Source organism: Rhipicephalus microplus, unplaced genomic scaffold (genome assembly GCF_043290135.1).
Source record: "Rhipicephalus microplus isolate Deutch F79 unplaced genomic scaffold, USDA_Rmic scaffold_41, whole genome shotgun sequence".
NCBI classification, from domain to species: domain Eukaryota; kingdom Metazoa; phylum Arthropoda; class Arachnida; order Ixodida; family Ixodidae; genus Rhipicephalus; species Rhipicephalus microplus.
The window spans coordinates 1531148-1549613 of NW_027464614.1; the positions used below are offsets into that span (position 1 = coordinate 1531148).

The window sequence follows — 18466 nt, forward strand, 5'->3', positions numbered from 1 at the left end:
TTTTCGCAGAAGTGTCCGGATTTCATCTCTCAATGCTTTTTTGTGGATTTTTGGTATGTAACTTTTACAAAAATACAATATTGAGTAGGTCTGAAGCGAACAAAAATTAAACTTTCAAATGAAAATGCATTTGCTAAATGTAGCGATACAGGCAGCGGCGCTGGCCACCTTGCGCCCAACGCTACGTTTGTTTACAGTGCACCGTTCTCGACGAATAGTGTTTTTTATAGCCCGTGTATATGAAAGTGTGTTTTCTGCTATCGCGAGCGCACTCTAAGTTGCTTTTGAATGAGGTCGGATCCCATTACCCAATCCTGCAGCCGTCGAAGCAGTTGACGATAATGCAGCGCTGCCAGTCGTTCCTCTCACGGGCAAACTTAACACGGCGACGACAGCAACCGCACACGTGGATGAAATATTTTTAAATGGTAGCGCCCAGCCCTACTGGCGAGGCACGGTGTGGAGGGCGTCGGGGTGGAGAATAGCTGCACTCCAGCGAGCCTATATAAATGAAAACAAACACGTCATGAATAAGTACTCCAACAAAAAACAGTTTCATATTGCCGAAATGAGTTATTGTGCTCAGTGTGGCAACCCGGCGCTCGAAATTTGTTTCATACCTTGAGATACTGGGGACGACAGTACCTCGTTCTGCTGCAAAGGGAGATCGTTGAACGCCCTTTGTGAAAAGCTCCGTTTACCTTCGTTGGCGTAATGGTGGCCGTGTCACACAGACCTCTTCTATGTCGTAAGGACGCGGGAGTGAAACAGTCTTTGTGGGTGCACGTGTGACAGGGGTATTAGTCCTCCGCCGATCATTTTCTCAGCGGCTGCCGACAGCTGCGTAGTGCCGTATACAGCGCTGTCAGTTTGGCTGCGCGGATACTGACATACGCGCTGGTTTTCAATAGGAGCTTATGCGGTTAGCTAAACCTACAAGCTCTATAGAGCATGCTACGCCACAATAAGTGGAAACTTACGGGATGGTTTCGTTAGAATCTGGAAAGAGTAAACATCTGAGGCGAGAAAATTCTACATCTTCGGAGGCGCAGGCGCACCGTGTAAATCCGCAGCAGACTCTAACGTGAAGCTGGCGGTTTTAAAATTATGTATACGCCTACTTGCCTTCAGTCACACCACGCAGCGTTGTTTGCAGCTTCCTTTGCGTAATGTGTGGTGGCTGTAGTGCACAACTCACCTTAAGTCTTTCTGCAGCAGCATTACGTCCTGTCGCAATTTTCATACGGAACAACGTGAACAGCCGCCGTAACAGAAGTCTTAGGATATGTTTTGTTATTTTGCGCAACCACAATCGTGCATGAAACACGGAAGTTTTTTAAAACAGTTCTCTTGTTTTATTTCACTCCTAGTACGATGAGCTGTTCATATTGTTTGGGATGAAACTGCCATCTCTTCCGACAAAGGCAGCGCAACGCTGTCCACGGCGATTTGTAGTACATCTGCAACGAAGTCAACGTACAGAACTCGTGAGAGGGATGCGGCCCACTCAGCGCATCCTCAGATTTTGCTGCAGGAAGCCGAAACCGGCCCCTCCGGATGTTAAGCTCGGAACACCGTGCGAAGCTTCGTGATCGCATTTGAAGCATTCGTATCCGGTATACGAGGCAATGCAATGTCATCAGAAGCGCTCTCTGAGCACGCTGCGTGGGCCGCATATTATCTGTGAAAGAATGAGTAGTCGGTTAAGCACAGCGACGTACAAACAGGACCACCGCCGGAACAATAAACATTACAAAATACTAGCAATGCGCTGACGATGTCTATGTAACGGCATGATTCCTCGGCGTCTGCCAAACAGCATCGGCAGACGCAACGGCAAGAACACGGCAAGCGCTCGTAGCGAACCCCTGCTGCTGTTCTTGGCAGTAAACGACGCTCTCCGTAGTTGCATTCATTGCACGTTACGAATACCATCCGCGCAAAAACAAAAGGCACCTTACGCTATACCGCAGTATGGCTAAAGATAAAAATATGTATGTGCTTACTTATTACCGTTGTGAACCGTGCGACTGTAAGTAGAAAAAACAGCAGGCATAAAACAATAAAATGAGAACTCTCAGTGATACTTTGACCTTGCAAATACTAAAAGCGAATGTCTTACGTTATTGAGAATAAGGCGATTAGATGGGGGGCTGGCATAAGCCCTGGGCGAAATAAGTGGCAGTCTGTGGGATTCATCCACGACTATCTTGGTGCCAGCAAATTGACTGCATCAAGTTGTTTAACTGTGGTAGTGAGTGCTTTTCCGAAGCTTTGATTGCTCCTTCGATTTGTTTTGTTCTTGTTTGATATTTGGAGTGCACTTTCATGGCACCACAAGTCATTTTAAAGGAATGCCAAATGAAGCAACGACGCAGCGAACTGCAATCCCGCAGCTCCAATGCCCCATAATTTAATACCTTGATTTTATTATCAGTGGTGAAAATCAAGGTGGAAGTTTCATTTATAAATTTGGCGCTGAACTCTCTGCGCTCGACATCAAATTTTCGCAAAATTCGCTGGCTCAAATATTATAAAAATTCATTTGATAGGTTTATCCCACCCACAAGTGACAATTTCCCTAATTGTTCAGAAGACGCCTTCAAAATTTATGACGTCTCAACGTTTGGTGCGGGAATCCTAAAGTGGTGTCATGTTGTTGTAAGACTGGCGTTTTTGAGAACGTGAAACTGTATTTCGCTAAATAGTGAAAAACCGTTCATCTTTCTTTATTGTCACTTTAAGAACAGCATGCAAAGACTGAACGCCCCTGTTCTTTATCCCCAAGCTATATTCTTTAATGGTCATGTGCCAAGACGCCTAAATTTTGTATGAGTGACAATCGGGTCAATATTGCCAAGCGACTGCTCAAGTTTAGAAACGCTTCTTATTGTGGGTGGCACGACGGCAACAATTATTTTTGCTACTTTACATTTGGTTAGCTTCTTCAAGATTTCTGTGGAGGAGTCTACAGCTGTGAACATCGAACCCATTACATTAATAACCAGCCTTATTATCGAACCGCTGGTGCAAGTTTGATACTGAAAATGCATAATTACGTTCACCCCGTCAAAGTTGAATCAAAGCACTCACTAAACCGGCCTAGAAAACCACAAGTGGGGCTTTGGTTCCTAGTGTGTAATTTAGGAAAGGCTTACCGTATGTACAATGTAACGAACGTATAGTTAGCGTAGTCGACACGCCTTCAGAATGATACGCGCCACGCTCACCTTTTAATGTACACCTTTTTATTTAGTAAGAATCCCTATAATCACATTAAACTTAGCTTGGCTCGAGTAACAGATAATTTTGATAACTAGATGCAGAGAACGCAGAGGCACAGAGTGGCATTTCGCATAATAGCAACCCAAGCTGGAGGATGAGTAAAACATAGCGTATCCTGAATAGAACGCACGAATGAGTAACGAGGCTGTATTAGTGAACCCAACTATGTGAAGTGATCAATTCGTTTCCCCCTTATTTCATACTAATTTCGAACGCGACCAGGCTTCAACTCAATGCATAAAAAATATAGGATTACATTAAACATATATAGCCGGAACATTTCGTGAATAGAATATCGAGCAGCGCGAAACGCCCCCGGAAGACGGGAGCTTTGCTTGCTCTCACGAGTGTTCAGCTTTTCCTCGCCGAAGAAGTCTCGCCCTGCATGCATTTGAGAAAGTTGGTGAAGAGTTCAGAAGGGCACCGCCAGGAGCTTGTAGAAAGAGCTGCCTGCCATTGCATGGCATTTCTGTCACATGAACTCACCCCGTGCGTACAACTTGTACCTCCTCTCTTTCAGTCAGGACACCATGGAAAAATAAAAGCTACAAAAACTTTTCCAATGCATTGCCGTGAGTCCGGCTTCTAAGCATTATCGTGTAGCAAGGTCGTCATTATTTTGACAGCAATACTCACAGTCCTCGGAGAGCAGCGTGAACAGTATGAAGAAGAGTGTGAGGCTGATGAGCAAGAGTAGGGTGCTCATGGCGATCACGATGAAGCGTTCCCGGGTTCTGTCGATTACGCTGTCAAGAAGAAATTGCAAAGATGCCTTCGTTTATACTGGCAGTGTCACTTTCATTTGTCGCTTTGTCTGTAACTTTTTACCTTAAGGCTATTCGAAAGTACATACGTGGCCGCAAAAGGCACGTTCTTATTCAAATAAGTTTTGAATGCATCTCTTAAGCATGACCAAGCGGCATTTCCAACAGCTACTGATCTGTCATTAGGTTTAAAAGCAAAGAAAGGTAAAGGAAAAATATACTGCTTATGTATTCACGATTCATTTATGATGAACTCGCCACAGTAGCTTAGCATATAAGATGGCGCGATGGTAAGCCCCGAGATTGGAGTGTTAGTACCAGCCACTTCGGCTTCATTGCAAAAGCCCCTGCGCGTTCAAAGGCTAATAAAGTGGTTTGCCTACTTGCCTTCGCTACCCTTCCTACAGGCGATACCTCTTCCTAATCACTTCTTTCTTAGAAACACGTGTACAATGTCAGGGCTAAGTATTAGGCCTACCAATATTTTGCGGTTGTCAGCTACATGTTGTTATCGCGACTTGCGCAGTCGGAAGCACACGGAAGTAATTGAGATCAGTTTATCGCGCACGATAGTAAGGCGAGAAAAGGAGGAACGGATAGCCGACTGCATGATAAAGCAGTGCAGGAGACAATTCACATCTCATATATCATGTAAATGTATATGACGACCGAATTAAGGTATGTACTGTAATGACTTCAGGGGGAACCGCAGTCCATGCGTCACGAATCACGCCACAAAGAGCCAGATACGCCAGGAGTGGTTTTTGCATTCAAAGGGGCTGGTAGTCGGATTTTTATATCAGGCCGATTGCACCAATGTGAGATTTAGATTCAAGCGAATAATAACTCAAGGCTGCCGAAATAGAAAGCTCTCGGCATCGGTGTGTCCCCTTTTTTGCTGTCCGAGATTAGTGAATTTTGTGACTGAGTCAAGTGAGTACGAATCAAATACTATTTGCACAGTTTTCGAATAGCAAGGTAGCAATTGTAGAAGCAGTGGTAGCTCTGGAATCGCTCAACATTTTACTTGCAGAAAATATTCACAAAGCTATATTACGATTAAATTTAACCGTAAAAAACTCCTATTGTGTAAAAAGCGGTATGTTGGTGTGTATTAGCGAATAGAGCATTGGGGATATGTTGTAACTGTGAATTTAAAAGCACCAGTGACTGCAGCATTCACGGTTGCATTTCACCGCCACTGTTTCAAGAAACTAAACGCGAGGTGAAGATTTAAGCAATGTAGTATCCAATATGCAGCAAAACATTTGGCGAAAAAGATACATCAATTATCACCTAATGGCCCTCAGCGCCAGCCCCACCAAAATATTGTTCACCGCTGCCTATGCAAGAACGTTACGTTAACATAACGTTGCACGAGTTATCAGTCATGTAAACTTGTACGTAAGTTGTACTCCTACTTTAGAATGCAGCGTGATCCCCAACGTCTTATGACAAAAACCAAGATGTTAGTAGGCTTTCAACACAACACGTTCGCTCTAGTGACACTCCGGTTCCAAGCAAGAACGCTTTCATCCTGGCCTAAATATATGATATATAACTGGATTTTCATGAATCTGGGTAATTTGGTGTCCGAAACAAGTGAAAATGAGTCTTTGCTTTTCAAATAAAACGTTACTTGTAGTTTTGTACTCATGCTACACTATATGATTACAGCACAGTTTGATTTGTTATTCGATATCTCAGAATGTTTTCAAACTCAATATGACTGCATCGCGGTACTAAACCGTGACGCCCCAGAAATTATTTGGACCGAAGTATTAGCTAGCTGCACTAGCATAGCACTATGGTAGAAAGTACTAGCATAGTACTAACATAGTACTCGCATAGTGTTGCGGTAGCTAGTACTCGCATAGTACTCGTCTAGTACAGCGGTAGCTATGGTACTAGCATAGCACTACCTAGCTAAGTCGCTAGCAACGAGCTATCACACATAGGTTTTTAGCTAATCGCCTTTTACGTTCAATAAGTACATTTGTTTAGTACTTTTTCTGAACCAGCCAACACACGTGATTATCTTCTCAACATAGCAAGCTGCTATTCCTTAGAAATTTTCAGATTCCTACTCCTTAGTGATCTTTTTTATGAATTAGGAAAGGGTCAATTATCGTCCATAGAGTAAAAGAGTGTTTACACAATAAAAACTCCTTAATTCACAGTACCTGGCACTGTGAAAATTCCTCGAATAAAGAGGGTTTTTGAAATACCGAAACACATAAAAAGTGGGATGCAAGGATCTCTGAATTTTTAAAGTAGTCAGCGGCGTTCGTCTTTTGTGCCGCCTAGTTGGCAGCTTCAAGGGCTGTTTTCCCGCAATATCTGGTCCCTACGGTGCCGCAAAGGGGAGGAGACGACGGGCCGTGTTGCGGTCAGCGTAAGTATAACTACGTAAAGTGAACAAAAAAACTGGTCTCGTGGTTAACTAAAATGAGCATCTGCGTAGACAAAGACGTGCTTCACTGCAATAAAGGAGCCCAACGCGAGCACCATGTCACCTGCTCCTCGCAACGTCAGCTACCATTTACACATTCTTTCTGATAAAATAAATTTACTAAAAGCCAGTATCAGGTGATTTAGTACGATGTGTTATAGTTTGAAAACATGGTCATTTTTTGTGAAGCTTTGGAACTGAGTTTCCCAACTCGGTGTTGCAGGCAAGAACCCTGCCAGCAGAGTACATGCGTTAATTATCCTAGCAACCGCCAATCGGACGTTCGCATACATCTCACATTCTGTCAAACTTACATTTATTATTATCCTTGTATTGCCAAATAATGGGCAAATCATGATCGATGCGCCGACGTTGCGAAAAGCGTGGGACATGTTGCCCACGTGTCGTTTCTGTACTGCAGTAACGCACGTCTTTTTTGCAGGCGCAGGTTCGGGTCCATCACAAGTATACAATTTCTTTTTTATTTCTTTGCGCTTGCAGAAACGAGGATTTGGGTGGTTCACTTATGACTCATTAGTATCAGTACACTGCCCTTTCTGCGGCTATTAAGGGGACAGGGCAAACTGAAATAGTGAAAAAAAATCAATTTTTCTTTTCGCGTTGTTTGAAATCTGTGGCTTATTATTAAACAGAGTAAGCCGTTTGCTTGTTTCAGTGCGTTTTCTTTTCTCTAAAAACAACATATCTTAAAACTTCTGCGGCGGCCTGCCACGCCACTATTCTGTACATAGAAAAATATTGCTTGTAGTTGAAGCATCATAGCTATATGGAGAGGTTACAATGTGCAAGCTACAGTGTATGGCATTTAGCACATTCATAAGAAAATGAGCCCAGCACTACGAAAACGAAAGAAAGCAGAAGCATCAAGCTTTTTGTCGGGAAATGTATATATAGCCTGGGACATCTTAGTGGTGTGGTCAGTGCAAGCATCAATGCTATTACCGTTTGGCCAGTACATGAGACAGAGCCAGCTTGGGGGAAATGCGAAAGGCTGTCTGGGCCACGTACTTTCACATGGCATCAAAGGATACCATGTGTACCGGCATCAAGGCTTTTGCCCGAAGGACGCCGAAACTTTGTGTGAATTCAACAAAACCCAGTCGAATGGTAAACGTCAATAAAGACCACCTTCCAGCACCAATTATTGAGGCTGTTAAGCCAAATTATCTGAAACTAGTTCATCCAGAATTACTAGTTCAATACCCCCATGGGAAAACTTAGAGCCCTAATAAGTGGAATTTTTGTGTTTGAAGTTTGAAGTTTGAAGTTTATTTGCAGGAAAAAAATACAAAAACTTCCCTGCGGGAGGCAAAGACTAAAGGCTAAATAGCCTGACGAGGTCTTGACCTCCTGATACAGTCTGCATCAGTGCCATATTACACATATTCACACATCAGTAACATACATATACAAATAAGTGACATTATACATATCTTATTTAGTTACACAGCTTATTTCTACATGATATACATTCAGAATATGTTTTACATAAACAGGAAACAATTTTGGTATTAAACGATTCTGTTTAAGTATCATTGTTCACAGTAAGAAAAAAATCAACTCAGTATACAAGTATTCCTAAATATAAAAGCCTATGGATCTACTATGTCTTTAGTCAAAAGAAGAAAGGATTTATGATGACATTTAAATTGTTTAGTTTTCAGAGTAAAGTCTATATTCGATTCGTGAAGGTTTAGCAATTGTATGATCTTATAATCAATAGCCTGCTTGCCATAGTTCGTGCGTGTTTTCTTAGTTTTGCGGGTAGAATTTCTGAAGCCATATGTTGTTGATACAGTGCGTGGAAAGGAATCCTGTAGTTTATGTTTGTGGATGTGTTGCATCAGTTTAAGATTATATACTTTCCTAGCAGATAGAATTCCATGTTTAAGAAAAAGCGGCTGAGTGTCTAAGTCCTTGGGGTGACCTTTATATTTTTCTATTACACGGAGCGCGCGCTTTTGCAAGATTAATATTCGATCGTAATTGGTCTTAGTTGTTGTTCCCCATACAAGCATTCCGTATAGAAGTTTGGAGTAAAACAAGCTATAATATAATGATTTACATAACCATGAAGGGAGGAGGAAAGCAATTTTACTCAAGCACCCTACAGAACGAGCTAGATCTACCAAGAGACTATTTACGTGCGGTGTCCATGTTAAGTGCTCATGAAACCAGACTCCAAGGAATTTTTGTGTGCTGACTTGTTCGAGTCGCTGATTGTCAAACAAGATTACTATATTATCACTGATGTGCTTGTTAATGGGCCTGAACATAATAAATTTTGTTTTTTGTGTGTTTAATTTTAGTTTGTTTTTTGTTAGCCAGCCTGAAAGTTTCGAGAGATATACATTTGTCGAAGCTTCTACTTCCTGAATGGTGGAGCCTGTGAAAAATATACTTGTGTCGTCAGCGAACATTTTAATTTCGGGTGTATACTGAACCTCTGTAATATCATTTATATATAAAAGGAAAAGCACGGGGCCTAAAATGGACCCCTGCGGAACTCCTTTCTTTACGCTTAAATAGTCTGACTTTTTACTGTCTATGCTAACAAATTGTTGTCTGGATGATAAATAGCTTTTAAATAAATCAGAGACTATTCCACGAATTCCATAGCGGCTTAATTTCAACAGTAAGATATTATGGTCAACAGAATCGAACGCTTTACGCAAGTCAAGGAAGACACCTAACGTGAACATTTTATTTTCAATATTTTCTATTATGCGGCTTTTTACATCAATTAGTGCCTCTTCCGTGGTTTTATTTTTGCGAAAACCATATTGATGCGGTGATAAGATATTGTACTTCTGAAGATATTTCATAAGGCGCGTATTTATACATTTTTCATAAATTTTTGAGAATACAGGTAATACGGATATACGGGAGTGCGTGCCCCAAAAATTGTTTTCCTCGGCCAGCAAACACTGAAAATTTGTCCTCTCGATGCTCCGCTTAGGTTTAATGATGGCGATATAGTCCGCGTGATTGTGCTGAACTCCTTTGGAATTTTACGAGTGCACCACACAATGCAAGGCCAAGCACACTTGGCCTGCCTCGACAGTACTTGGCTGACACGGCAGCACAGCAGAAAGCAAAGGCGGCTTGGCAGGCAAGAACTTTTAACACAAAAACAAAAAAATGATATTGGTGATGATTGCCTTGCTGTTGTTTTGGGTCTGTAATGTGCTGTCACCTCACCTAACTTCGAAATAATTCACATTTTGATGCACATTTTGAACGTTAGGCACGATAATTTCATTCATTGCCATCAATCCATAATATCAATCAATCATGGCCACAAACTTCCCCTGAAATCCTCGCTACGTTAATGTTTGAGAAAGCTGGTGATACTTGGCACACTTAACCGTTCAATTGGTATCAATTGTCTCTAAATTATTTGCTATCTCAAAATACCAGCTAATGCATTAAAATATTGCACCACTAATGACATCCCTTGTCTTTTTTCTAAGACGCTCTTTTTGTAAGATGCTTCTGTCAATTCAAATGTCTTTCGTGTAACTGAGCAGGCGATAAGCTAACACTTTTTTTTTATTTCATTACCACAAATGAGGTAAAATGATCAGATATTTATAGTGATCCGCACGCACAGATGGTTACTTTTACTGAGAGAAGAAACGCCTAAACGTTGGTTACTAAAGCTACTAAGAATGCTGTATTACGTTATAAGCATATCGGCAATTGTAACCAGACATAGATATTTTAAGCTTTGTTATTATTGGTGAGATTCTTTGGCCACAGTTATGAAGAGGTATTGAGAAATAAAACACTTTTTGGCACTTGTTCCCCCCCCTCCTGTAGCAGTGGGTATCACTGCTACGCCGGAGAACCTGGTATCTATCGCACGTGTGATCGTAGAATGCGCAGGTGATTGGTCGGATAGCAAGCGAGACTTTCGCTTTGCGTACATTTTACCGTGTGCTTCCCGCACGTATCGTCGCACGCTTAACGGAAAGTTTGCTGCCACAACTACAACTACTTAAAAATAATGAAATTGACAGTAATCTGCATGCCATTACTAGTTAACATCTATACTCACGTCGTCTCTCGCGCAATGGCAGCGATGTTCCTCCTGAATAAAAAAACAAAAAAATACATATAATTCATGATACAATGATCGTACAAGTAAAGCAATGTCACGTACATTCTCGTAGGCCGTATTTCAACTCGATTCCTGCTACGTGCTATCACCATCGATTAGGACCGGAAAATTTTATCGCTCTTCTTGTATAGCATGTCATCTTGAATAATTACTTCTGTAAAGCGCGATGTCATTTTTCGTTTACTGCTTTCTTGAACCGATCTGTCAAGAAACTTTAGGTATAATTTTATAGTGCATTCTGAGCCTTAGACGTGAATAATCAAAAAATATACATTTTTCTGTGGCCAGACATGCAGCAACGGTCGCCCTGCTCGACGTGAACGCCAATAAATATTCTTTTCTACTGGGTGCCCCACTACTTCTATGATTCCTGCCTTTGATGTACGGGGACAGAATCTTTAGTGTGACAACCACACCGCAATTATGAACATGAAGGGCCAGCCTTAACAATTTAGTGAGAACTAACACACAAAAGCACCAAGGAGCCATTCTTAAAACTCTGATTCATTCCGGTAGGATGCGTGAGATTAATATAGTCAGCTGTCTGCTCGTAATACTATCACGTGCAACGTGACACCAACAGGCAGAGAAGGTGTCCCCCACTAGCCGTAATGGTTACCGGCGGCGCTGACTGACGCTCCTCCTTTTACCGCACATGCATGCCTTTTAAAGAGGACGGGAGGATAACCACCGTCATGGCTATGTGGTGGATCATCGAACGCGCCATTTGAAGGTCGCATGTTTGGATCCAGCTGATGGCAAGTTGCATTTTTGTCCACTTTTCCTTCACAATTGCATTACAATTACTTCTGATAACATTCCCTTTACTTTCCTAGTCATCATAGTGCCACATTGAATATGCAGCACCAAGAGAACAACGAAGAAAATGCGCAGAGAGAGAAGAAGACGAGGTTCTCTTCTGATCAGTTTTGCCAGTGTTCTGGTACAATTAAAGTGAGTTTCCTGTATTCGACTGCTGCTGTTTCAGCATTGTGACACTAGTGGAGGCGCTGGGTAAATGTTCGGGACGCCTGACAACAGCCCCGCATCTAGTCCAGAAAGACTTCCGCGCATCGACACCACCGTTCACCGCAGCAGCCGGCGCCTGTTAGGCCTCAGCCGGCAGTTTGGTCCATTGCCGGAAAGCGTGACTGTGCCAGAAAGCATGACGGCGCCTGGAAGCACTGGCCCCAACATGTCCAGCCCAAGCACGACACAGGTGACTGTTTTGAACCCTCGACTTGGGGTTACTTCCACGGAAACGCATATGAGGATGCGCATGACTGGCTCGAGGAATTCGAGCACATAGCGAATGGTAACGGATAGAACACCACACAGAAATTGGGCTACGTTTATTTTCCGCTTCAAGACGGAGCCCGAACATGGTTCACGAATCGCGTGTGGTCGTCTTTGGACGAGTTCCGGCAGAAGTTCCTAGACACGTTCGCGAGCACTGAAAGACAAGAAATCGCACAGCGTCTCCTCGAGTCACGAATTCCGAAACCAAATGAATCCATTATGATGTTTGTTGAGGACATGGCGCGGCTATTTCATCGAGCAGATCCAAATATGCCCGAAGTGAAGAATGTTAGCCACTTTATGCGGGGCGTTAAGGAGCAGCTCTTCGCTGGTCTCGTACGAAACCCGCCTACAAGTGTGGATTCTTTCTCCAAGGAGGCGACGTCTATCGAACGCGCACTGCATCTGCGTTATCGCCAGTATGACCGCCCAACCCACAGTGCACCGATCAGCGTGGCAGCCACAACCACAGCAACAACACCCGACGAAGGTTCTTTGCGCCAAGTAATACGAGAAATTGTACAAAAAGAAGTCGAGAAGCTCGTAGCCAGACTGATTGACTGCGCGATTGCCTCAGTAACAGAAGTTGTACGCCAAGAGATCATGCAAGCGCTCTCGCTTCCTGAGCCGAACACGAGCACTCCCAGGGCAAGCTATGCAGACGTAGTCCGCCGACAGCCAGCGAACGTGCCGACACCACATCAGTACCACCAGCAACATCCGCCGACAGCACCTTGTTACTACAGAGAAACTTCGATGCCAAGGCGGCCACCACTTCGCAAAACTGACATCTGACGTACCCCTGATCATAGAACCCTGTGCTTTCCCTCTGGAGAAGCAGGCCACATCGTCCTGTATTGCCCGTATCGCGCCGCAGGGTACCAAAAGTTTTCTTTCACTGTTCCTCGGCGCCATTTCAACGGAACACCTGACGTTGACGTCAACACGAGTGTCATGACCCCGCGGGACGTTGCTCCTGGGTTTCGGTCACGCTCACCCTCTCCTGGGCGTTATTGTCCATCCTCTAGACGGAGCACCACTGACATGCCAAGAGAGAGATCTCCTAGTTCGCGCCGGAGAAACTGCCCCACCGCGGTGGTCTAGTGGCTAAGGTACTCGGCTGCTGACCCGCAGGTCGCGGGCTCGATTCCCAGCTGCGGTGGCTGCATTTACGATGAAGGCGGAAATGTTGTAGGCCCATGTTCTCAGATTTAAGCGCACGTTAAAGAACGCCAGGTGGTCGAAATTTCCGGAGCCCTTCACTACGGCGTCTCTCATAATCATATGGTGGTTTTGGGATGTGAAACCCCCCAAATCAAATCAAATCATCAAATCGCGCCGGGGAAACTAAAAGCAGTGACCTCAGGGGGGAAGGTTGCAAATCGTCGAAGTGCTGAAAACCCCCCAATACTGCCGAGCGAAAAGAGACACATTTTCAATGAATCGACGAAAGATGGGGTTGTTACTGCCGAAGTTGCAATTACGATTGACGGACATGACGTCATGGCATTGGTCGACACTGGCACGGACTTCTCAATAATGAGTAAGAGTCTGGCAGACACGCTCAGGAAGGTTAGAATGAAATGGACAGGACCGAAGATTAGAGGAGCTGGAGGGCAGCTACTCCTACCTATCGGAAAGTGCACCGCAAGAATGAAGATAGGGGATTCATCCTTCGTCGCAACTTTTGTTATTCTTTCTGTGTGTTGCAAACAGGCAATCTTGGGGATGGATTTCTTGCGTGAATATGGTGCCTTCATCAATATTCCGGACTGTGTACTGACCTTTTCAGCAGATCAAAGCGCAGGGCTACACCGAAAAATCCCTGCGAGTCATTGACGATGTGAACGTACCTCCGTTATCGTGCCGCCTTGTTTCAGTTACGTGCAGCGAGCAGAATACCGGAGAAGGAATCGCTGAACAAGTATTGACGCTTCTACTTTCTCACGGTGTTGGAATTGCCGGAAGTATCGTCAATGTTGTGCGAGTGGTGAAGCAGAGGTTCTGTTGACGAATTTTACCAACGAGCGACGACACATTACACAAGGCACTACAGTTGCCTACTTCGATGAGATCACCGAAATCCGCAAGTGCTGTGTAGTACAACAGGACGAGCCGCAAGCCACGTCAGCCCCACCACCTAGTGACGTAAGCACGGATTAGTCACCAGCGCAGAGACAGCGTCTAGTAGATCTTCTTCACTCGTTCAAAGACTGTTTTTCATCGACCTGAAGGGTCAGTCAAACGCCACTGACGAAGCATCGGATAATAACGGAGGAGACGGCAAGGCCAATACGACAGAACCCATACCACGTAGCACCGAAAGAGCGTGAAGCAATCCAGGAACAAGTGAAGAAAATGCTCGATGATGGCGTCATCTAGCCGTCACGAAGTCCTTGGGCATTGCCGGTAGTGCTGTTTAAAAAGAAAGACGGAAGCTTGCGATTTTGTGTCGACTACCGCAAGCTGAACCGAGTGACAAAGAAAGACGTATACCCATTACCGCGCATCGATGATTCACTCGACAGGCTGAGGTATGAACGCTACGTTATTGTGACATGTGCAGATACTCACGGTGTGCTATCGTGCGCCTATATAATCAGTGACTGAATAAAGCGATCGTTCTTCTTGTTCTGGCCATCATGCTGTATCGTCGTCCTTGCTAGTTACAGTCGACGAGCGAGATAGAGAAAAACGGCTTTTGTAACGCCTCACGGACCTTATGAATTTAAAGTCTTGCCATTTGGATTGTGCTCAGCCCCCGCAACATTTCAGAGACACTGATGAATACCGTTCTGTCAGGCATTAAGCGGCAGACATGTCTGGTCTATCTGGACGACGTCATTGCTTTTTCTAAAACATTTGAGGAACACCTGAGCAGGCTGCTATCAGTATTCAGGGCAATAAGGTCTGCCGGCCTGACACTGAAACACGAGAATTGTCATTTCGGTTCAAAGGAGCTCCAATTTTTAGGCCATGGGGTGAGCCATGAAGGTGTTCCACCTGATCCCGATAAGATTGCAGCCGTCAGAAAATTTCCGGTGCCAAAAGACAAGAAAGCAGTCAGGCGTTTCCTTGGCCTATGCGCACACTACGGAAGGTTTATTGCCAATTTCTCCCACATAGCCTCGCCGTTAACATGACTCGCAAGAGAAGACGTTTCGTTCACATGGGGCGACGATCAACAGGTGGCAGGTGGCATTTGATGATCTCCGACAACGCCTGCAGACTGCGCCTGTGCTTGCTCACTTTGATGAGGATGCTCCTACCATGGTCCACACAGATGCCAGCAACGTGGGTTTAGGCGCTGTACTTGTCCAGTGGCAAGACTCAGCCGAGCGTGTGATCGCATTTGCTAGTAGTACGCTTTCCCGCGCCGAGTCCAACTACTCCACAACGGAAAAAGAGTGTCTTGCTGTCGTATGGGCGGTTATGAAGTTTCGTCCGTACCTCTATATGGTCGTTCCTTCCACGTAGTCAGCGACCATAATTCCCTCTGCTGGCTGACCAACTTGAAAGACCTGTCTGGTCGGTTCGTACGGTGGAGCTTACGCCTTCAAGAGTTTTATATGACGGTCGTGTATAAGTCCGGACAGCAGCACGTTGACGCCGATTGCTTATCAAGGTCACCGATAAAGCGCGACGATGACACAGAAGATGACAGCATTCCGTTTGTAGGAGTCGTCGACACCACTGCGATTTCATGCAAGCAGAAAGAAGACAGTGAGTTGCTTCCCCTCACTGAATTTTTGAATGGCCGGACAACAACCGTCCCTAGAAAATTTTCAAGGAGCCTGCCATCATTCTGCTTACGTAGTGCTGTTCTCTATAAGTAGAACTTTTCTCCCAGAGGAAGCACCCACCTACTTGTCGTTCCGACGTCAATTCGTGAGGAGATACTTTGTGCTTGCCACGATGAGCCAACGTCTGGTCACCTCGGATACACACGCACATTGGTCAGAATCCAACAGAAATACTACTGGCCAAGACTTCCAGCTATTGTGAAGCATTACGTGTGCACGTGCCTCGATTGCCAACGACGAAAATCGCCACCGTTGAAACCAGCTGAACTATTACAACCAATTCACTTGCCCACGGTACCTTTTGCCCAAATTAGAATGGATCTCCTTGGACCATATCCGACTTCCCATGCTGGCAACAAGTGGGTAATTGTCGCCACTGATTATCTTACGCGCTACGCGGAAACAAAGGCTTTGTCAAGTGGCACTGCCGTTGAAACCACACGATTCTTCGTAGAAAATATCGTCCTGAGGCACGGTGCTCCGACAATCATAATAACGGATCGAGGTGCCGCTTTCACGGCAGCGCTTCTGAAGACAGTGCTTAAGCTCAGTGGAACAGCCCATTTGAAAACCACTTCCTATCATCCACAAACCAACGGCTTAACAGAACGCCTCAACAAGACTATTGCCGACATGTTGAGTATGTACGCCGACGTGGATCACAAAAACTGGGACGACATTCTACCGTACATCACGTTCGCCTCTAATACAGCGCAGCAAGAAACTACACGAAGAACGCCATTCCGTCTCCTTCATGGCCGTGAAGTGACGAGGATGCTTGACGCCATGTTACTGCACGACTGCGATGACATCGATTTGGAAGCTGTATCTTTTACCCAACGAGCAGAAGAAGCCAGGCAGCTTGCGCGCGTCCGAATCACCCAGCAGCAAAATTACGACGTCCAACGTTATAATCTGCGACACCGACATGTCGTCTATCGGGCCGGTGACAAAGTCTGGGTATGGAGTCCTATCCGCCACTGGGGACTGTCTGAAAAATTGCTAAAGAAGTATTTTGGCCCATACACAGTTTTACAACACCTGAGCGACGTTAATTACGTGGTCGTTCCTGACAGCCCCTCGACAACTCGCCAGCAAAAACTAGAAATTGTGCACGTGCAAATGAAGCCCTACTTTTCGGACTGATTTTCACCATACATATACTACACCGTCTTTTGTAGAAGAGCATCGGGACGCTGCTCTCTGGAGGGAGGCAAATGCCACATTTAATATGCAGCAGCAAGAGAACAATGAAGAACACGCGCAGAGAGAGAAGAAGACGAGGTTCTCTTCCGATCAGTTTTGCCAGTGTTCTGGTACAATTAAAGTGAGTTTTCTGTATTCGACTGCTGCTGTTTCTGCATTGTGACAATAGGTTGTTTTCAAAGTTATTTATGTAACAAAGAATACGAACCACTAAAATTAACACTTCTTTCCTTCAGCTTGATTAGTGGACTCAATGTAAAAAATAAAACGGCTGCCATGTTTCGTGTGGTCAGTGTTCCTACGTTTGCCCTTGAAATGTTCGCCTGCTTTGACGCACGAGTAACGATGTAACACTTGTGGGCTTGGTATGAACTTTGACAAAATTGTGCCTGATGAGGTGGTGAAAAAATATTCTCGTAGCGCAATTGGCTAAAAAAACAAGCATCTGCACACAGCTGTACGTAGAGAAAGTGGAAAAAGAACAAAACAAACGGTATCTAATTATGAAGCAACTCAATTCTCAATACAGCCGTAGTTTTACAGGTCACGAAACTAAGGCAGTTTTGTAAACATGATCCATGTAGTTAACCTCAGGCCTTTTATCACACAGTTTGCCACGTCAAACATAGGCGGTTGATCGCGGCTAGCTCGTCCCTGCGGTGAAGTAGAAAACTCTGCAAGATCACTCACGTGTATGCGCTGGGGCTCACAGTATCGGTGGTGGTTTCGCCAGAGGAGAACACCGGGAACCTGACCACAGATCCAGCAGTCATGGTCACCGTGTTGAAGCCTACCTCTCCCTCTCAGGTCAATACTGCGCGTGTAAAATAAAAACGGCAAAAACGAGTAACACATAATCGCTGTGGATATGTGGACAGTGCTACAGAACATGCAAAGTGGTCACCGATCACGCAAGTTACGCGACGCTCAGACATGCATGGCCGAGATTATTTCCTGGAGGACGGTGCTCAACTACAACACGATTACACTGAGTACAAAAATCTGGGTTTGCCCACATTGCTCGCGTTATTCGCAGTAACTCACTGCCTGCTGTCGAAGTACCACGGGAACCAGAAGAGTGTGCAATGCTTATCTCTCAGCCTCTTCTCCTGAATGTAAACTACGAATAGAAGGCATGCTTTGTTGCTTAGTGACATCAGTTGAAGTAGTATTCAGCGTTACCATGTGCTGAAAAGCGAGAAATCTTTTAGTTTTCATTTCTGGTTGTTTGGTCACACTTTAGTATAGTGAACACAAACAGTGAAGTATCGCCGGTAGCGCCCTAAAGGCTGCATCCGTAAGGAAAACCTCATTGAGAACCTTACAGTTTCCTGGGTAGGAAAACGCTGAAGCGGTGACATTTCAGGATTCTCTAGCGCTTTACGAACAGGCAAGCGGCTGCTCAGTTTGATATTGGTTAGCCTTGATTTAGTCTTGATACGAATCCGACAACATTCTCATGATTGTAAATGTGAAGAGAAGTTTGCAAGGGAACTGCATAACTTGCTATCGC

General features: G+C 44.7%; 1 protein-coding gene across 1 annotated transcript; it reads right to left on the minus strand.

The window, feature by feature from the left end:
• Window positions 1-1383: 1383 nt before the first annotated feature.
• On the minus strand, window positions 1384-17769 carry LOC119186023 (uncharacterized). The gene is made up of 5 exons (XM_075884616.1): window positions 17644-17769; window positions 10583-10615; window positions 3922-4031; window positions 3631-3666; window positions 1384-1460 (listed from the first exon to the last, which is right to left on the minus strand). The coding sequence occupies exons 1-5, from the start codon at window positions 17724-17726 to the stop codon at window positions 1384-1386; spliced, it is 339 nt and encodes a 112-aa protein (XP_075740731.1). The 5' UTR covers window positions 17727-17769.
• Window positions 17770-18466: the final 697 nt, after the last annotated feature.